General features: G+C 44.5%; 1 protein-coding gene across 7 annotated transcripts in view; it reads right to left on the minus strand.

Annotated features, from left to right (window-relative positions):
* LOC144734286 (dystrophin-like) overlaps window positions 1–22,734 on the minus strand; it is a 636,663-nt gene that overhangs the window by 113,751 nt on the left and 500,178 nt on the right. For all 7 annotated transcript variants that reach the window (XM_078616432.1, XM_078616429.1, XM_078616430.1 and 4 more), the window contains 2 exons: window positions 18,075–18,229; window positions 14,385–14,574 (listed from right to left, as the gene is read on the minus strand). In XM_078616432.1, the coding sequence (XP_078472558.1) occupies window positions 14,385–14,574; window positions 18,075–18,229 (345 nt within the window). The remainder of the gene's footprint in view (window positions 1–14,384; window positions 14,575–18,074; window positions 18,230–22,734) is intronic.

A 22,734-nucleotide genomic window follows, 5' to 3' on the forward strand; every position in this document is an offset into this window, starting at 1 on the left:
CCTGCGTCTCCGCTTGTACAATTACTTATTGTCTGGCGATAGGAAATTGTAATATTGTCCTTTATTCTAGCCTGGAAAGTCTTATTGAGTATCCAGGCTTTTTTTTCCAGAAGGTCCTGCATTGGCACATTTGACAAATTCCTTTATTGAGCCTTTGGCTTCTTGTGGGTGGAATTCAGTGAATCCAAATTCAATTCATGCATTTCGGAGATAATACTAAAAGCACCACACACCGATGAATTCAAGAATTAATTGCTGCACTAGAATATCTGTTCTACCGACCATCTTCTGATGACCAGTTGCACTGTACCCTTAAACGCACGCACGTGTCAAAATAATAATCGACAGCCCCTGGACAATCTGCTGCTCGCTGAAAGCTTCCTTACACTGTGCCAGTCACAGCTGTTGTTTGGCCATACTTCACCACACTGGTTGGTGCAAGTTGATGAAGAGGTGGAGGGGTTGGACAGGATTGATACACGTAGCACTTGCCACTGATGCGGGCCGTGGCCAGAAATCAAACTCAAGCCACTGGATTCATATTGTAATAATGCCAAAGCTGCCCCCTAACCAAATAAAGCAATCCAACTCAATTTGACACACACCACAGACTAAACAAAAATCACTGGGCAGCAGTGGCGATACAGCTTACGGAAAAGTTTAAGAGGGGACAGGCGTGTTGATAACTTGCTCAGGAGCAGCAGTAATTTTTTTATCCTTGACAAAAATAAACTCCAAAGGAAACGTCACAATCCTCAAAAATGCATGCCCTTGAGGGAAGGCACTCTGTTGTGCACGCTCGGTGTAGGTGAGATTTCTCTGTTTTTTCTTCTTTTAATCTAAAAAAAACGTTTAAAAAAGCTCACGTAAAACAAGCTGTTACGTTTGAATAGCGGAGTGTTCCGAGCGCAGCAAACAGGCGCACCAGGAGGACAAGCGAAGACAGAGCAAGGAGCATACAAAGCGAGGAATACATTTTCATTTCACATCCCACCGACAGCACTCATGGCACACAAAGGCAGGAGCACTCAGTCTGTGGCCGAGTGCATAATCATTCCTGGGGGGCCAGTTACTACCTATGAGCTGTTACACACTTCAAGCCCTGCAAGCCACTACCAATCCTCACTGCCGCCAAGTAAAAGATTCCTGTGTGCCCAGTCACACGGAAACTTGTCAATTTATATCATGCAGCCGTTTAGCAAAAAATATATAACTTTGGTCGAACACATCCCTAACTAGCGGAATCCTTCCGGTCAGATGATTTTTATTTGGTCTCGTCGCCTAATTTTTTTATTGCATTATGCTTAATTATTCAAGTGTTTTATTGTTGGTGTTTTTCAAAAGAAGCAAAAATACATGAATTTTACACTGGAACTGTTAGTAGAGTTTTTGTAATGAGAAAAGAAAGGTCTTACTGATGTAAATTTTGGGAGTTTTTTTTTCAAGGTGTTGGGACAACAGTAATAAAAACATGAAATAAGTTGCAATGGTACAATAAACAAATACCCTGCATACTTTTAGTGAATTAAAAGTAACAATAACTTTCACGTCACAGCCATTTGTTAATCCACTGCTGGATAAAAGCCTGCCCAAGTTGTGTAGATCATATGGGCTATTAAAGCTGGTTGGTGCATTCGTTGCCAAAGAGAGTGGTGGTGGGCGGATGGGGTACACAGACCACCGGTGTTAGCCAAGATCAGGAATCAAACTCAGATCGCCAGGTTCATAGGGAAGTGCGCTACCCACTGCTCCAATCACTTGTAGGATTCCCTATCCCCTGCACAGAATGTATAACTATATGTATACATTTGAACTTCATATGTACTTCCACGCATACTTTCACAGATAGAAAACTAATCTGGAGTACAATGCTTAACCATCTCCAAAAGGTATTAATTAAAAGTACTGAAAAATAAATGAAGAGCAAGTATGTATTTTCCATTACATGATAAAGTCAGAAATCCCCTGTATAGCCTCAACAGAGTGTTGGGGCAAGTGCTATAAGCGAGCACCTATGCAGGTTGGCACGGCACACGAGGGGGTGGGTGGCCAGCACCATGCCCGGCCGCCTTTGTCTCCTTAGTGGCCATGTTTACACACAGCACCAGATGCTCATTAAAGTCGACCTAAGGGGAGGCCCAGGCTCGGTTGAGATAATCATCACTGGTGTTAACCGTGAGCGGGAATCGAACTCGAGTCGACGGGGTCCGTAGCACAGCAGGCTAACTGCTGCACGAACTGCACTACCGCACAGAAACACACACACCCGTTTCCTCAGAGATTCACAATGGCACTCCGACGAACCCATGAACACTCGAGCAAACATGCATTCGTATTGCCGAGGCTCCGAGAGCTGCAGACAACCTCATGTAGATTTATCGATGCGGATGCACTTGAGTAAAAATGGCAGTTTTACTGCACGTATGAAGTACGTGGTATAATTACGCCATTCCCACTGAATTATGCCACGTTAAAGAAAAGTGACCAGATAACAAAAAAAAACTGGAAATAATAAATATTTATTCAAAAGCTACACGATGAGCCACAAGGGCCAACGTTGAATAACCACAAGCTGTCATGAATACAGATACCTACGCAAAAAATTCGGAACGGTATATCAAATGGCTTCCTCTGTATCATGCAGAAACACGCTTCCCACGATGGGCATATAAAGCACACACTCATGCATGCGCACAGAGCCTAGGTCTGCCTGTACAGAATTAAAAACAAGAAAAGGAAATGCATTTCACGTGGGCAAAATTAACTTAAAATGAAAATGCTGCTTCTGTTCCATTGCAGGTGGTCTGAGAATGTTTTCTTAACACGACGTGATTGCGTTTGGTGGTGGAAATGGCAGTACTCTGTGATGCGAGGCAGAAAACAGTATTCGCTCAGGGCTCGCGTGGTGATTTAAATGGCGCAAATTAGGCAAACGGCCAAATTCCGCCCATACACGGATGTTCTCTCCCAAGACGCAATACAATTTAAGACAGTGGTAGCGGTCGCTTGGCATAAATTAAACAAAGCAAAATCTCATGGCCCAAACTAGCTCAAGGGGAATAATGGAGAGAGAAAACATTGTGCATCGAATACGAGCTCAAATGTTAATCCTCATAAACATAACAGTATGATTTGCATAAAAAGTTAATTAATCTCAGTCACCTATATCTTGTCTTTCTTCTCTCTCGACATGTTGATTGTTGTCTACAATTCTCTGATCTCATTAAATCGATATCTCTTGTTTACATCTTCTGTCATCTGACTTGACAAGGGGGGGGGGCCCAAACATTAAAGCCCCAGCAGTCAAGCTTTTCACGCCAATAATGCGAGGAGTTTTTAATTAACTTATGGGTGCGGAGAAGACAAACGGATAGAACTACAGAAAAGGAATACTTTTGCTCACGAAACGTATACATAGGATGACGTACGTGTACGTACACGTACGTCATCAGAACGAAATCAAAAGTAAAGGGCCATGCGGGAAGGCGCGTGGCACAGTTAAGGTAAGTCCCACTGAGCTATGTAGGTATTCTTCACAAGAGACCTGGCCACGAATTATAGCGCAACGATGCGTCTTATCACGTGGAAATGTATACCAGTCAAATACTTTCAATACATGTTGATTCTAAATGTGGAGTGAAAAACCAGAGGACCCGGGGATAAGTTCACGCAACCGTGGGGACAGAGACACGCTAACTCCAACCATACAGGCGTCAATATCTGGATCAGGATCAAACCCACGATCTCCTGCAGACCGAGCGAGGGAGTTAGCGTTGTAGAACACATCATATAATCGATTCTTAACCATGTTTTTTTTCTTCCTTGTTTTAATAAGTTTTGGAAAATGCACAATAGAGCACATGTTTCATATATTCGTATTAAAACATCTAAGTGGGGTGATTCAGGAAATGCAAATCGTTGCTTCCAAGTGATGCAAGCTCACCCAGGTGGTGCTAATTTTACATCAATTAGATGTTGATGACGATGAGAAACACGGAGTTACATCTTAAATTCTGCTGCAGTATCCACGAAGCCGGGTCCCAAAAGAGAATATGATCAATATGTAACCTAAACAAATTATTTGGTGATGGATGCTGCTGCTGCATTGACAGTGATGCACAAGCACAATTAACAACAACACGACTGAATGTGTTGAGCGTGTTACTTACTTTTGGTGTCGCACACAACACAGTGTGTAAATATGGCTCAATGTGTACACACGAATATTCTTTCATCGTTGTGTTGGCATCAAAGCCACACGTGTGTGTACCAAAGCACACCAGAAAAACGGGATGGCGACACGACGCGGCCCCATCCATTGCCGGAAATGTGCCGGACATGCACGTGCAGAAACGGCACACACGGTAACTGTGCACATGCATTTTAAATATGTCCGTGGCCTTCGAATCCATGCTGTGTAAACACAATGCCTTACTTTTCACACTGCGCCACATTCTCAGGGTCACAACCCCGACTCTACACCTTTCCTCATACTTCCCACTTTCTGTTCACATGTTTACTTTCACTTGAATAAAGTTTCCGGCATATAAGCAGCAGCAGCGTACACCAGAGGTCGCAAACGGGTTTTGATTCCTTCCCCGTACCCGTATCCGGCCGCACCAGGGTCACAAACGGGTACCCGTACCCATACCCTACCCGATACCTCGCTACCCGTACCCGGCCGGGTATCGGGTAGGGTACGGGTACCCGATTGCGACCTCTGGGATGAAGCCATGTTGCAGGCGTGGGTGGGTTGATTCTAGGAACTTGAATTGTGAGAAGAGACAAGACGTTGGGAAATGAGTGACAAACGGTTACTCACCAGTGACTCACGGCCTACCCGTACCCGGCCGCACCAGGGTCGCAAACGGGTACCCGTACCCTTACCCGGCCGGGTACGGGTAGCCTGGTATCGGGTAGGGTACGGGTATCGGGTACCCGATTGCGACCTCTGCCATACACACATTCTCGAGTTTATTTTCTCGAACTCGATTCTCTGCCAGAGTCCTTTTGGATTGGAATATAAGTAGTTCTACAAAATGAATGGGTGGTGAAATCACGATACATCCTGAAGATGGGGTATGTATGGACTCATCAAAGCTGATACATTCTGTGGCAAGGGACATTTTTTCAGAGTGAAAAATGCAAAGAAATAGACACACAAGAATAATAATAAATTCTGAAATGCACAGTATTGCATTGCTCTTTTCTAACAAGACCATTTCCAGTCAACTGAAAAGAAAACTACAGGCATTTGTGAATTAGCCAATTGTATTTAATGGTGGATATGCTGCGAATTTCCATTATAAGGACATCCATGTACACCGAGCGTGTACAATGGCAGATGTATTCCAAAATGGGAAATGTTAGTAATATCTACAAACACGCACACACACGGACACACAGAGTGACGTCCTTTAAATTATTCAGAAATGTTTAATTATGCAAATGAGGCATAATGGGACAAGCACCTTAACCTCAGCCCCTCCCTTTGTGACCACGCGAACGATAATTACAAACCACGGATTCGATGTTGCACCACAACTCTCGGATACCAAGCCAATGGCACTTTTTGCTGAAGGAGCATTTTCTTTCCTTAATTAGTCACCGTTCTTTTGCGGTTCAACCGAAGCAAACGTTTACGAAACGTGAGGCCTGATTCTGATAAGATATATTTCAGCCAGCTCAAATTTGAGAATCGCAGATAAACGGAGCGAAATGTGTTCTTAAAAAGCACAGGTTATGCTGTCCATCTATATATACGCTCATGTGTTAAATAATCCTTCATTATATTATAATAAACCTTAATTACTTTTTATATGTGTCCAATTAAATGTGTTTTAAATCTAAATATCTTCACGCATCAAATAGAAATAAGTTTACATTAAGCTGCGTCAGACCTAATGTCGGTTAGGTCAGGGGCAAGGGCTGTTAATAGAACAAAATACGTCCCATTACCTCTCATTATAGGTAACCTTTAATATTTTTAATTTGAATTTTTAATGACAATTAAAAGCTTGACATTTCAATTACGGGCTGTAATGCAGAGACGCAGCGCAAATGGAATCTCGCCACCCCTCTTTTTTTTGTGTCCATTAACACGGCTCCAATGTTCACCGCCAGTGTCCAATGTTCACCGCCCGTCTCTTCTCAACGCAGAGCGGCCAGGCTACGGTGACCCCTGGCCGTTTGCTCCAAAATAAACACGCCCTTGATGTCCTCCGCGGAAAGAAAAAAAACCCCCGCCAAACAAAACCTCTGTCGCGCCCTTAAACGGTGGCATTTTATCCTGCAAGACCGATTCCGTCAAGTAGAAGACGGACAGCGTCGTCAATGTACTTTCGTTTTGATTGCCGCAGGTTTGGCCGTTAATGAGAGTCCGTCTCAATTACAACTATTTTAAATGAAAAATGACGTACCTGATTAAGCCGATCTGTTCACACCATGACGCAACAACACTTGGCAACTTATTACCGCAAATTTCCAGCAGAGCGGCAATCTGCAAATGATTAGTTGGCGAGCTGCAATGAAATATGATATTTGCCCGAGCCCTGAGGGAAAGTCAGAACCGAAGAGCCTTGCTCCGCTTGAGACGAACGAACACTCACCGCTCATTCCCGCCTCACTGGAACCCCGCAGAGTGGCCAGATAGGCACGGCTTTGCGCGTGCATCACGAGCTGGCTTGCGTGCACGCGTGCGTCTACGACCGCGGTGACCAGGCTCCTGCCCGGAATGGTTATGTACGACAGGAGCAGCTACGCCGCAGCGCTAATGCCGCAAGCTGATACGGTTTGCGAAAAACCGCGTGTTTTTGATAGACCAGCAGCCTAACATAATTATACTGAACGGGGCAATAAAGAAATTTAATTCTCAGTTTTCATATTAAAATTAAGGCTACAATTACAATTTGCATTTATATAGCATCTAAATACTGGTATCTCTGAGACGCTTTAAGGGTTTATTTATATGTGTATTTGTTTGAGATAATGCGCAGTGATTCACTGCGCTTTTCCAGGAAATCTGTGTCTCTGGTTGACAGCGTTAAAATGTAATATTTGTTCAAATGTCTTCTTATCTGTTGTTACGTTGCGTAGTTTCCTTACCGTTGTTAATTTACAAATCTACACATTGCGTGTCCATGCCGCGCACATTAAATTGAACATGGCAGACCTAGCAATGTTGTGGTATATCCCATTAGCCTTTCCTATGGCAAGGGAGAATTTGGCGACGTCAACACCAATTTGTACAAATAAAATGCAGGCTCAGGAGCGACACAGCGCTTTCACGTCGTTTGTAGCGTATTTATTTAACTGCACCGCTTGCACGTAGGCTGGTGCTACGTGCCGCTGGGGTTTCTAGCCGTGGTATTTTTGCTGTTGGTTCCCTTGGCATGTCTTAGGTGACACGAGCAATGCAGCAGCGTCACTGACGACAGCGCACGGAACTCTACGTTACGTGACGGTTAAGTTTCCGGGTTGTGGCGTGTGTTGGGTGGCATGGGGGCCCAATGTTTCACTCCACATGCTGGGAGCTTCCTCAGGAACTACAGATCGTGGTATAACCAGTAAAATTGAGTTTGTGTAGCACAACCGTGGTAAAAGACTGCAAGTTAATATTTTTTTCTAGTGGTAAAGGTATGTTTTGGTATCACGGAGTAGGTGATTCTGTTAATTACAGACTCGCACCAGCCATAGGAATGGGAAATTTTCACCATTGTATCAGGCCCACCAATGGAGAGGAGCACTGCGCTACTGATGAACATGGAGACACTGTTTTGAATTGCAATAAAACGTTTAGATTAGCATTTCTCATTTTCGACTTAATCCCGTTTCCTATATCACACGTAGCCCTGTCCCGCATCGGCAATACAGGCCTTTATAGTCTTGATTAACAACACGTTCTTGAGCATTTTCCTTCTACCTACAAGCAATTAACCGGACAGTGCACAATCTCGTCAGATCTCAGAAGCTCAGCGGACCTTTACCCTGCACGGTGTGCTTGGATGGGTGAACTGAATGCGTTTGTGTGCTGTGCATTAAACTAAACTCTTTTTTATTTTATCAGGTAAAGTACATGTGGACATTTACAGCAGCCAAATAGTCGTAATGCATGTTTCTAAATGTGGAGGGAGAGAACACGCACACTCCAAATATACAGCAGGTGTCAGGGACGGGATCTAACCCGCGACCTCCTGCATACCAGGCGAGGGAGTTAACATCTCGCCACCGCATCATCCCCCCCCCCCTCCTCGTATCAGGCCCGTGTTCCGCCCATACATCTCACAGCGAGTTGCCGGGGGCTCTGCGAGCTGCCTGCCAAGATCTTCTGGCTGCCTCTAAAGACACAGGACACCCAGTCAGCTCGCATCTCCTCAAACTTCAAGCAGGGGAGGGGGGTATGGGGTGGGGGGAGGCGAACTTAAACGCATCGGCCATGGCAGGCGCTTGGCCGACGTTGAACCACATGCTTCCGTGAACTTTAAACGCCGTCCCAAAAAAACACACAAAAAGGCAAAGGCACCCCCTCTGGCGTGTCTGCCGGAGCTGTCTTGTTATCAAAGTCCACGGCGGGAACAACGTCCGTGAAATTCAGCCGCAGACCTCAAGAAAATCTCTCAAAAAAACTTTAAAGGGAAATTAATTTTCCATGCCACGGATTTGTACTGTTTTGCCAAAGTTCACAATTATCAAAGGCAGCGGCTTAGGCAAATGTGTAAAGGCAGCTCTGTTTTCATTTGTAACAGGATAATTGCAGGCAAAGTGACATCTGCTAGCTAATGCACCGCATCAAAGTTATAATTCTGTTGTGAGATTGACACCGGCCATCAGCTCTAAGTGGCTTTGCTGGTTTGGCTCCAAATCCATTACGAGGGACGACCTCTTTCTGTGGGCTCAGCTGGGCACTCGGCAGCCCGAGCTGCACCATGAAAGCAACGAACGTGCCATCTATTACCAGGCCAACTGGACCACACTGATTTAGAGCTTGGAAAAAAAAAACACATTTTAGAATCTATCAAACGCTGAACCCTTTAGCACAACCTCCCAGGCAGAGATCAAACCAGCTGCTCGAACAGGCCACCATTGCAGAGACCTTATTCTATCGTGGTAGAGTGCTGCAAAAAAAAATTTGCTATAATACACATCACTCAATATCGCTCATATGAATTACGTTAAAATATTTTCCCTCCTCATTTTAAAATGTTATATTTATTTGGTTTGTGGTACAGTATAAGTGTATTAGAAAAGTAATCAATGTAGCAAATCCGGTCTATTTTTTTTGTTTCTTTATATATAAAAAAAAGTAAAAGTGGAAGCCCTAAGAAATCGGTACACCATAGTCAGTTGATCGATAGGTCGCATGTGTGGGCCGTCCGACCTCTTACGAGATTTCTTGCCAGCATGAAAGAGTAGGCCAAAGTACCCTCTCTAGATTGGCTCTCCGGAAATCCTTCTAGCGGAGGTCCTTTCACCAGTAGGGGAGCGATAAAGTAATTTATACTGCTGGGCGGACGGAGGCAGGGGTAGATTTAAGAAACTTGTCTCATTGTTTCAACCACCGTGGCACAATATCAAGCCGGTGACCTCTGCACCACGTCAGCATCCATTTTATAGATCATGATATCCAGTAAGCCAGCAACACGAACAGATACACCACATATATTTCTTTTTAAAAAAAACGAACAAAAAGAGATGATGATGACAATAATAATATCAACACATCACATCGCGAGTGATTTATGCGTTGGAGAACGAGACGCAGCGGGGGAGAGGCGCGTGGGAAACGGAGTGACACAGATGGCTCCCGCTGTTATTGTAGCCGCAGCCGTGTCTGCGAAACACTCGCAGGCTTAGCGTGCACCTGCCCTGGCACCAACTATAAACCTCCGCTCTCTAGCACGAGGGACAGCAGCATGTTAAAAATAGCACGCGCGTTGCAGGCAGGGCACGCATACACCCCACAGTAGCCATCACGACGGCAGCCGCCAGTCGTGCCCACCTTGGCTCACGTCCAACTAGGGGCACTTTTTACGCCACGCAAAAAAAGGAAAAAAGATCCCCTGGTGTAACTACACAGGGCTCTTGAGGCAAGAGCTGGTAGCGGGCAAGCGCCACGGAGGCCGGTACGGCACACGAGGGGGTTGTAAGCCAGGCCAACACCAAGGATCAGAGGTCACCCTCGTCCGACATGGAACTTCAGAATCAGAATATTTGTTTCTACTGGAGAAATCCGATGAGCTATCAAGCTCTTTCCACAGATGTCCAGTACTTGGGCTGACATAGCACACAAGAAGGCCACTCTTGTAAATCACGTGACAGGGGTCTTCGGTATTGATTGCCAAGCGGTTGGGAGTGAGGTGTCAAGTGTGTAGGACTACTGATCAGCTTAACAAAGATGCCAACATTAAAGATTGGTCAGAGTGCTCGTTAGTTTGAACATTTGTTCTTGTGCATTTTTATGAGTCAGGTCCATGAAAAGCGTACTGCGCTGAACACACAGTCAGCTCTTTTTGAACAACACTGTTTTAAGTCTATTGCAAAACTGGCACAGACTCAAGGATGGATCCCGTAAACTGGACAGCAGATCGCAGCGGGCTATGGATCGTAATCGGCGTCGATTGGGGTCCGTTAAGGGTGGTACATGGTGAGACTATGCAGGTTGGCCACGCATCGACAATCCTTATTCATAAAGGTTCACAAATTGCCTCATAAAAATAAATTGGATGTTATCATTTGAATTTTAAACTTTCGTTTCTGTTCAAGCCGCAAGGATATTGTATTGCAATTTTAATAGAGACATGTTTTGTATTTGTAAGTAAGGATTTTAATAAAATGCATGCATGTCCTCTAAAACTTTCATTCAAATTTTCCTCCTTTTACACAATTTTATAGATTTCCATCTGTACAACTATATTGATAATACAAATTACTAAATTGCAAACTGTTATTTTATTTGATCAAGGCTAACTTATTATGAGACCCTATTTATATAACTATTTAAAATACATATATTTGCTTCAATTAATTCCTTAGAGCACTGCAAATGCATATTTTGAGAAAAGAACAATTGCTATTGTGGTTTTAATTTATTTTATACAGCATGCAGTTGTAGTCATAAAACGTCCTTGATTTACACTGACAATTACATATAAACAATCACACGTGTTAAACACACTGAAAGCCTGCTAAGTTTAACAACTGCTCAATAAAACAGCAATGTAAGAATGTATTTTTTTTTCAAAACCAAAGGACAATGTTCTTTTCTAACCCTCTGACGAACGTTCGTGAATATCTACGCGCCACATTTTTCCATCCGACGTTCATCCGTTGCCAATGCAGCTTTGAGGGCATCTCCATCAGAAATCATTCATCATCTGCCGCAGCAATCCGACAGGGCGGCAAGTGAAAGGGTGCCTCTGCTCCGGATCTCATTCGATCAAGACCAACATCTCCCTGTGGAGGGGGGTCAAACCTTGTGCCGGAGCAACGGCAGGAGCATAGCGAAGCCCTGACTGCAGGCCCCGTGTGAACGTCACAGTTAATTTAATGACAGCTTCTTTCCCGGCCGCATAATTCGCGTTCAATCCATCGGCTGTGCCTGATGGATGCACTGCAGAGAAAACGTGGGACGCATTTGCCCTGTTAGTAATGTGCATCTACCCAGACCGTGCTTCAGAGGAGGCTGACCACATCTGTTGTGCGTCACCACGGATTTGTAAGTTTTAATCACGTGAAAAGAGAAATGCGGGCGGATGGTTTGGTGGGCGCGGTAGTGAGCGCATCGTGCTATGAACCTTTTTGTCTAACAGTTCTAGCTTGTCCCTGTCGTCAACTCGCACTGACCGACGTGGTGAAGTATGGCATTCATCCAGCAGTAGATTGACAAGGGGATGTAAATGATTACAGGTGGTAGATGCGTTCCGAACAGAGGGGGGAGCGATGGGAGGAGCCCTACGGGTGCCCTGTGCATGGGGGAGGGGTGCGCCAGGAGGCAACGGTGGTGTCGCAGTTCGCGCGCTGCACTACGAACCTGGTGATCTGAGCCGGTCCTGGGCCCTCCCTAGGTCGACTCAGCCTCAAATGAGTACCTGGTGCGGTGTGTGAAAACATCGCCGCTGGGGATACAATGGCGGGCGGGCGTGGTGCTGGCCACCCAACCCCTCGCGTGCCGTGCCGGCCTTATAGGTGCTGCTCGCTGAAGGACTTGCCCCAACAGCCTGTTAAGGCTATAAGGGGGATCTTTGTCGTTGTTTGGGGTGCGCCAGGTGTGGCCAAGGAACGGGGGCAAAAGAGATGGTGACGTTGGGGGTATGGGGGGGGGCTCAGCTACATATAGTGCCCCCTCGTTCACAATAGTAAAAATAATCTCATTATTTGAAAAATATGAAAGTGAGAGCTTCATGAAATGAGGCAGAATTTCCCTGTGTGTGTACGCTTGGCAACAGTGGCCGGGCATGTTGAAAAAATTATAAATAAGAGTCATCACAAATAAATTACCTGGCAAAGAAATGTCTTGGCACGAGTAAAAGCTTTTGGAAAAATGTCACACAATGACATTGGTTGGGACTATATCTGTATAACACAGCGTTCATTTCAATCCAGTCTGGTTTTGCCAGGTAGTGTTAGCAAACTCTTGATAGTACCTAGACGGTTAAGGGTTACCTAACAAACGGCAACAACATTTACAAGCATTGCAATATTTGTAGACGCATTGTGTTTTTTACACTCGGACATTACGTATGCCCTCTTAGAACACGTTTGGAAATTTTTGAATAGAAATAGAGATGTAACAAAATTTTGCACTGAGGGAAAAAGAAACTCATGTGACCCAGTGTTCTTCACTAATTTTCAGAGGGAGGCCACTTTCGCTCGATAAAACATCATCAGTGTGAGGGCCTCCAATTGTTTAGCAGCACGATTATTGTCAGGGGATGCACGTCAGGGCCCGCACTAAAGGCCACTAGGGGCCACCAGTGCCCCACACTGACGTCAACAATAACGTAGCGGTCAGGAAATTACGAGAAGTCACGCATTTTTTGTCATGTCACATATGCTTTATGCAGCACGTATACAATAAGTATACGTGATGAATTGGGAAGACAAGTAAACCACACGAGATAATTGTACAGAGCAACAGGGCTCTCAATCATGAGAAAGTGAATTCAAATCCTTGCAAAAGTTCAACCCAGCTCCATCATCGCCATCTTCCCAAGAGCGGTGAAGACAAGCACCACCTGGCGAGCAACACTTAGTGGGAATTCAACGGTAATACTCTAAAAATTTAATCATCGGAAAATGCCCTTTATATACCCAGGGAAGAGCCTCACTGAGCCTCAATACTCTTTCTCAGAAGAGCCCTGTATTGGCATGTGTGTCCAATTTCATTAACGAGTGTGTTGGCGTTGGCTTGTGGGAGGGAAAACCACAGTGCTTGGAGAAAACCCACGCATGAAAATATGAGAGATGGTGACGACTTAGTTTACCAGTCCTGACCTTCGGAATCTGGAATTTTCACCACTTCCTCAAGACCACCGAAAGTGACGGGCACGGCCGACTGCTTATCTGAGCAGTCAAACAGAGTCTTGAGATTCTTCCTCTTTAGTTCTCTACCAATCCATCCTCGCCCATCTTGAGCCTTCCTTTTAACTTCACACTTCCCTTAGAATTTGTCGAGCAGGCCTTTTTATTTTTAAGCCTCTCAGCTTCTTTTCCAATATCTTTCCTTCTAGAACTTCCTTCGTCAAGCTTTCCACTCTGCTAAAACGTGCCCAATCGACATCCATTTCTTTCTTCTGGATTGTTCCAGAAGATTCAGGCTCTCCCTCTGGAACCTACTCCAGAACTGCTCGAGAACTTCTCATTACTCTCTTGAGATACAGCCTAAAATTACATTTGCAAAAAAATACAAATAAATCACGACGGCGACTGCAAAACTAAACTATAAAATAAACATGTTTTTTTCATTTTACGAGGTAAAGCCCATTGAGCTATGTAGCTCCTTTTCAGAAGCGACCTGGCCACAAATGATCGCTCAACGAAGTGGCTTATCGCGTGGAAATGTATATCAGCCACCAAATACTCTGAACGCACGTTGATTCTAAATGTGGAGGGAAAAGCCAGAGGACCTGGAGAAAAGTCCACGCAACCACGGGGGAGAACACGCAAGCTCCACAAATACCGGCATCATCAGGGTCGGGATCGCACCCACGACCTCCTGCATACCAAGGCGAGGCAGTTGACATCTCCGCCACTGTGGCGCCCCCACAACTGTATGGGCATTCGGTCCCCGTGAGCTGCATGCGTGCGTGCGCGTCAAAATCACAATCTGTATTTAGACTGGGGGAATCCGATGAGCTATGAAGTGTGCGGCGCGGGAGGCCCCCTACCTTCCACTGCCGCTGGACGTTGCGTGCGTCCCGCGAGCCCTCCAGCACGCCTTCCTTCTGGCTCGCGTCCTCCAGCACGTTGGCCGTGGTCTCGGCCTCGGAGAGCCACGCCAGGAAGCGCTCCAGGTCCAGGTGGTACTGCTGAACGCGCTTGCCGGCCTGCTCCAGGGCGGCCTCGCGGTCGTTCAGGCTGAGCCACGACGTGCGCACAAAGACAAAGACCCCACCCCCCCCGTGTAGCCTTAACAAGACGGTAGGGGCAAGTGCTGTTCGCGAGTAGCAATCTATATGAAGGCCGGCACCGTGGCGCACGAGGGGGTGGGTGGCCAGCACCGCGACCGGGCCTCTCCCGAGTGCTGATGCTGACACATTACGCCAAGTACTCATTTGAGGCAGAGTCGACCTCAGGTAGGCCGAGGACCAGTTTAGATAATCATCATGCACACACCGTCACCATCAATGCTATCTCACATTATCTGTGCAGGATTCAGTCGACCAGTCTGTCCAATTCATCTATCTGTACTGTCAAAACATGTCTCTCGGATTTTTTTCCTTTCACCGCTCATCTTTGGAATTCCTGCCCACTCATTGTCTATTTTCCGAAGTTCTTAAAACCTTGCTCAATTGAACAAATAAGTTTGATTTCATCTCCTCCACCTTCAATGCTCGGGGCTATTTTGTGCACTCAATACACTGTGTACATGGTAAGGATAAAGGTTCAACCCTGCCATTTTATATTCACATCACTGTTGGAAGAAATGTCTCCACCAGAGGGAGTTCTAAAGAGCCTCCTTATAAAGTATTTTGGCCTACACTTTGACACTGGCCAAAAGTCTTGGAAGAGTTGGAAGCACCCACACTTTACCCCACTAAACGTGACCTTGGTGAACCCATTTATACGACTGGGTAAGCAGAGGTGGAGGGAGGGGTGGATTTCAGAAACTCTCCCATTATTTAAACAGAATCAAACCTGCAACGTCTGGATTGCAAGTCCAGTGTGCTAACACCATAAGACCATTGGGGCAGCATCCCATTGTAAATGGTATTGACTGATAATGACTGTTAGGGCATATCATGAATCCCATCAACCATGCCCCCAGCTCCACATCGATGGGTTGAATTGTCACAAATCAGATTCAAGAATCAATTCGTCTTGTCATGTATTTCTCCAATCTTTAACACATAGGCTTCGCGACCAATATTATCCGTAAGATCTTTCATGAGATAGATCGCGTAAATATAAATGTGCCATTAAACCCGCCACCACTCGACACAACCAATTAGTAAGGTTTGTCACGTAAACAAAAACATGCCAAGAAGTTACTGTCCAACACACCGGTGTGTTGGACAGTAAACCCACCACGACATTTACAATTCGAGTACCGTGACGTTTCGCCAGTAATTACAACCAGCCTCATCAGGCGACAGCCAGAGTTGTTTCCGTCTAAAATAGAGGGGGGTGAATGATGTCGTCACTTGTGAGCCAATCAGGTGCGATGACTAATGGGGGAGGGGGAGGTTAATGTATTCATATAAATTACAATCCATTTTAATCCAAAAAAAACTATTTTATGGATTCTCCAATCTTGTTAGTTATCGCTTCTCAATTCTCTTTTCTGCCTCGTTTGTTTTGTTCACTTTGGATTATCTGAACGTGTCTCTCTGTATCGGCCAAATGGTAACAACAGTGCGTATCGTGCTGCGCACAAATCAGTAAATCATCGATTGTGATTAAGCGTGACTCAATCCATGTCGCCGCGAGCATTGGAATCGATTTCAGTTGATGGATCAATAAAGCATTACAGGCCTAATAAATGCATACACTATGCATACGGCAAAGTGGAGCAGTAGTTAACCGTAGTTAAAAGTGTGCGGATCATAAATGAAAGGTTACAAGTTCAAATCTCAGTCAATAAATTGAGCACCACTTTGTAAGAGGTCACCCGAGGTTGACCTTTAGAAATATTCATCACCAACACCACAAGAGTGTGGAATATCCATGACTTGGAGAAGGTTGTGAACAGAAGATGAGTACGTGTTTTTGTGCACACACTACTTTGACTATGACACTGAAGCTACGATGACATTGTAACTTAATGTATGTACAATCGTGTTCATGTTGAACCGCATAACAGACAATATGACGTAAAAATATGATTATACAGTGAAATCAAATAAAGTATATAAATAAAGTATGTATTTATATTTTTACAAAAATATAATCAGTAGTCCATATTTGCTCATCACATGTAACTTGAGAATGAACTGGACTAAATGTGCAAAGCATTAATACAAAAGTAATTTACTCCATTAATTACATTTTCATGGCATTGCTTATTCACATATTTCAGAAGTGTTGGGTTGGACCAGCCTAATGCAATGACATTATTAACATATGTAAACCTGACAAGTGCATTTTACATATTAAACAACATTATTATATAGTTTTATATTTTTTATTTGATAAGCGAGAGCTCAAGGTTTATAACACAGGAGGATCAATACGGCTCGGCACCAATAACAGGGCACGGAATTTAATGGCCTCCCAAAACGGCCTGGCATTTATGAGTTGTGTCATGTTGTTTTGGGATTTATTGACGCAGAGCAAAAGGCTGTGCGTGTAAATGCCTTGCAAAGGGGACAGAAGGAGGGTTTCCAATCCAGCCAGATTTATTGGCACGCGGGCTTTCACGGCTGAAAACTTAACTTTTGGATAAAGAATTGTGCAACGGCGCTGTATAAATCAGCAGAAGTTTTTCGGTATTTCGCCCATCTTGGATGGCCACAAACAGTTGGCGTTGTCCGCCCACCCACCCCCTTGTCATGTGTGTGGGTTTTCTCCGGGCACTTTGGTTTCCTCCCACGTGTGTAAACACTGATAACGGGGAGCTTGCTGAACATCTCGTTATAAACCATAAACTAATTATAGATGTGAATTCTAGATTTGAAGCTTTCGTGACTGCAAGGATTCATATTCTTAGGTTTTTTCGGTAAAGTCACGTAGGTAAAACCATTCTACACAACAAAGACTCGTTTCCTGGCAGCGATTTCAGCCGCATCACATCTACATAACAAAAGGCTCAGTCCCTTTTACACGCACCTTTACATCATCCGCATCTAGTTTACACAACAAAGGCTCATTCCTAACAGCGTGCTTCAGCCACACCGAACCTCACAAAAATAATTTTCAGGGCCTACCTTGGCTCCTCCCACCCTCAACCAGTATGTTTACAAGGACGGTTTTCTTGGAATTTCTCTCACTTGATGCAGCTATCGTGCTGTGACGGTTCCACCTGAAGACGGAAGCTTGTGTTGCCTCCGAAACGTCGTGATTTTTATTTTATTTTTATTTTACTTTTATTAATTAAACATTTTTACCTACGTGACTTTACCGAAAAAACCTACGAATATATATGTGAAGTATAGAACAAAAGAGCTTTGGCAATTAGTGGCGCCTTGCTCCAGCTCCCCCCCACCCTCATCCACGCTTGACTGTGATTTCCCGCACCTCTGAACTATTCTCTCGATCTCAGAGCGACCGGAACCTGTGCACACATATCAATTCGAAATTATGATTATAATTTTACTATTATTATCTATTGTTATTATATAATGCATTGGAGGAGGTGTGTTCATTTAAACACGCAACAAACAAACAAAAAAATACGATTTGTGGAAGGTAAAAGTTACCGTCGGATGATGTCCGACCAAGCCATGTTGAGTTTTCCCGTCATCTCTTCGACTTTGTGGGTGTCATCGGCGGAGTAGTCGCGAAGCAGCTTTTGGGCGAGGTCGTTCGCCGCGTCGACGCTTATCTGCCACTGTCGGAGCTCCTTGGCCAAACTCTGTGGCAGAGAGGCAGCTGTGTCATTACAAACATCGGGCACCGTGCATAGAGAGAAAAAGAAACAATGTCAAAGTGAGTGGTGGGTGGACACGCGTTTGTACGCTCCCGTGGCTGGCCTCCACAATTGTAAAGAAGAAACACCTCTGCTGTGCAACCAACTCTGCTATTGGCAGTCGGCGCGTAGCGCAGGGCTTGTGCTCGGCTGGTTGTTACACCGCAGGATTATGAGCGATGACGACGGATTGCCAGAGGCCGTTCATCCAGCAGTGGAATGACCACAGCTCGCGATTGTGACAAATGTGTGCATTCTGCACCGAGGGCACTGCAGTTGACAACATCCTTACGAGGTGAAACTGTGAACTATGAACGTAGGCTTCACGAGTCTCGGGTCCGCTTAGATGAGAATATCATTAGAATGCATTCATTATCGGTGCAAAACCTTTTTACCAGCGCATTAACCCGAAAACACTCTCAATTAAACCTTTCAGCAGATGCTTTATTTGATTAAACTTCCCATGACCCAAGTAATAAAGAAGTTGAGTAATGTACATATATAAATATATAATGCTTAAACCCACAGCGTTAAAAGACTAAAACAGTCGCACACTTTTCTCTGGGGGGCGAGAGAGAGAAAAAGAAAACGTGGCTAAGAAATAATATTCTCACATTACACAATATCATTTTATATAAGTGCAGAAAGAAGCTTGGGGTGGGAAAGAAAAATAAAATAATTCAATGTGAGCATTACTCTAGGGTGCTAGGACAGTTCAATATTAGAAAGTGATACATTTATTCATGAAGTTAAGAGCCGCTATATGATGGCGTGACAGCCGTTAGCCACTGCCGAGACGGTGCCAATTTCACGCTAAAATTCCAGGAAGCAGTTCGCGACTCACCCTGGTCCCTGCTACGAGAACTAAATCAAGAAGGATCCACGCCTTTCGCCAGATTCAGAGCTAGATCTAAGTACATTGTGTTGCCTTAATGCATGTTTTACTCCGACTGATCTTCCAGGACTTATGGTAATCAGTGGCGTAGGTTACACAAATAAGCAACGCTAAACCAGTGTTGACCTTCTGGGTCTCATGAGCAGTGTTGAGACATGTTAAATTAACACTGCTGGGTATTTAGATTCATATGTAGCAAAACTGATATTAGTATTTATTTTTTTAAAAATATTGTAAGAATGCTATTTCATTACAAGTTCTCAAATAGAAATATGTAAAACGAAAAACAAATGTCACTTGACTATTAGCACGGTTGGCTACGTACAAGGCGAAATAAGTTTAACATACGTACATATATGACGACGCTGGAACTGACTGACCGAAGAAAGTGTAGGCTTAACGATGTAGTATGTTTATGAATGTCTCCACTATGCAGGACTTCATAACCACTCGTAAATAAAAAAAACGAAAGGCTTCATTGCCCGTGAGGGCCAAAAATACTCCCGAGCAAATAATGCGGGAAACATTCATGGGGAAAAATAAAAATAAATGGGAGCTTATTTATTTATTTAAAGCACATTTATGATGCATGTAGCCTTCACGGGTGGAACTGCGGTGCAGGGGTGAGCGCACTGCAGCGATAAAACAGGGCGAACTGAGTTCGAGTCTCGATCACGGCAAACTTCAAGTCGTGAGAGGTATCTGAATTAGTCATGTGGCCCCCACATCACCAGCTGGCACTCGTCAACTTGGCAAAGTATGGTCAGTCAGGACCTGTTACAGTCTGAGGAGGCCTTCATCCAGCAGTATACTGATTGAAATAACTAAAGCTCAATCACGAGAAAAAGCGACAGAAATTATTTGTTGCAATGAATTGCCCATGAAATATAAATTGTGGTCTTATTGCATTGAAAGTAGAACATTGATAATTGAAACAACGGACAGCAGGCCTACCAAACAAAGTGCAGTGGCACCAGAAATCAGTGACAACATCTAACAGTAGATGGAGAATGCCAATGCACGACAACAATACTGATGTGCGTGAGAAGCAACAATTTACCCCTTTCGCCAAAATGTACAGATGTTAAAATGTGGAAACATCAGATGTTTTGAAGATTTCGGCCATTAGCACTGACGGGCCAGACCAATGAGCAACCACTGTGCTGACTGTTTTTCTCCGGTTTAACTCGTTTTGACAAGCCGTGTGCCCACGCTCAGTGATGGGCTTGAATAAACCCGGAATAATACATGTTGCTCATGTCTGCACGGGATTCCCGCCCATAACGATAACACAAAGTAAAGGCTTAGGCATTTCTGCGACAGGCGCAGGATGGAAATTTGAGGGGACGTAGATGCGCTTTGACTGCAATGTTATGTAACGTCATGAATGGCCAGAAAAATAAAAAGGCCATTAAATAATTTCACGAAAAATAATTCCAAATGAGGCATCAGGCAGCAATATCGTTCAGGCCTGTAGTGTGAGGTGGGTGGGAGTGGGGGGGGGCAGGGGGTTAAAAGTGGGGGGCTGATCCCCCCCTTTTAAACACTTGACCCCCCTTATGTTAATTCACGATATACAAACTGTGCAATATATTTGGAGGGGGATGGATACTATGCCACAGTGTTGTACAATTAAGCGATGAGAGTTGCAGCATTTGCTCGTAGGCAGACAAGGTGGGAGCTAGGGTAGAATGCACAATAACCAACACCATATCTTATCGCTACTCGTTGTGTTTAGCGTTCGACAACGTGCTCCAAGTTTGTTGAACATTGACAGTGAAGTGCTCTCCCCCGCCCCCAGAAGTCTTTGTGCAAGGTCATGCTTACAGGAACCCCGATGCCTTTGAATCTTTCAACGGTATCGAAATTATACGCAGCGCCGCCGAGTTGATAACATCTGTGCGGGGAAAGCAGGTAAGAGCAATTCCCGGCCAAGCAGCTGTGTGCTTCCTGCATAAATCATACAATTTGAAGTCATCGCCCATTTTATTTGCCTGCCTAGTCATCAGTGAAATTTGTAGCTTCTGCTGTTGAGCGGGAAGTCCCAGAGAGCATTTGGAAATGTCAGCGAGTAATACCCCAGCCTCAGAGGCATTACTGTGCGATTAGAGTTTCTTTGTGTTTACCGGCCGTATTGCATGCTACATAATCAAGCAAGAAACAATTAAAATTCAGAGAAAACAGTGGGCATAGGGCCTCCTCATTTAACTTTTTTTTGCGATTCCGTGAGTGTGGTGCTCATTTGCAAACCATCTTCATAATTAATGGGGACGACACGTGTGTGACAGTTAACAACGGTATTTGCATTCAAGATTAATATTCCTCTACCGTTATGAGCAATTGTGAGCTAATGAAAACTGTTTTAATAATCCCTACCCTGGGCCTGCCAGTTAAATACATCAGCGTAACTTGCGTCTGAAGTTATTAAAAATACCCTGTTTCATAACTTACTGAGGGCCGAGAGAAATATTCAACGGGACATGTTTCAAGAGAGAACCTGGATTGAGAAATTGTACCATGAAAAATGTTTAATTCAGGTAAATGAGTAGCCTACAGCTCTTCAACTATTACTCAAACGTGTTAAAGAAAAGAAATATAATAAAGTTTGTCCAAATGGATTAGATTATTCTCCACGCCGTTCGTGTGTAAAATTAGGAAATGGGTGGAAATACTGGCATCTACATTTAATTAAAATATCATTTTGTGGCTTGCCTGGAAGCCTTTATATAATGTATTTCAAAATGAAAATCAAAATACCAAGAAAAATAAACTGCTGTATATAAATTGTGCATTTCAGCTCCCGAGTGCTGATGTTGACATAATGCACCAGATACTAATTCTAGGCCAAGTCAACTTAGAGAAAATCCCAGGACAAATTCAAATACAAATTGCTCATGGTGATGCACAACCTGGAATGTAACACTGGGACTTTACTCTCGTAAACGAATGCAGTCACCACTCCACCACCACTACCCATATTTACGGATGAAGAAAATGCTGCTCGCAATATTTATCCACAAAGACAACGATCTCCCATGAAGCCGACACAGGCTGTCGGGACAAGTGTTAGCTCATACCCATAGGGCCGTCACAGCATAAAAGTGCGAGGTGTGGCAAACACAATTGCCGACCGCCTCTGTCTCCCAGTGCTGAGATATTTTTACACACAGACCCAGGTACTTATTTAGGGCTGAGTCGACATAGGCGAGGCCAAGACACAGATCCCCCCGTGTAGCCTTAACAGACTGTTGAGGCAAGTGCTGTTCGCGAGCACCTTTGAAGGCCAGCACGGCACACGAGGGGGGATGGGTGGCCAGCACCACCTTTTGTCTCCCCAGTGGCGATGTTTACACACTGCACCAGGTACTCCGGAAGGCCCAGGACAGATTCAGATAATCGAGGCCAAGAACACACACACACACTTTCCTACGTACAAATATAGATCTTATTGATGTATACACATATACACGACAACCCACAAACGTACTGTACCGATATCTATTCTCTGCATATACATTGTTTTTTTTTACTGAATTTGATTCTTTGCCTGCCGGAT

The sequence above is a fragment of the Lampetra planeri genome, chromosome 50 (assembly GCF_965212315.1).
Source record: "Lampetra planeri chromosome 50, kcLamPlan1.2.h2, whole genome shotgun sequence".
NCBI lineage: Eukaryota > Metazoa > Chordata > Hyperoartia > Petromyzontiformes > Petromyzontidae > Lampetra > Lampetra planeri.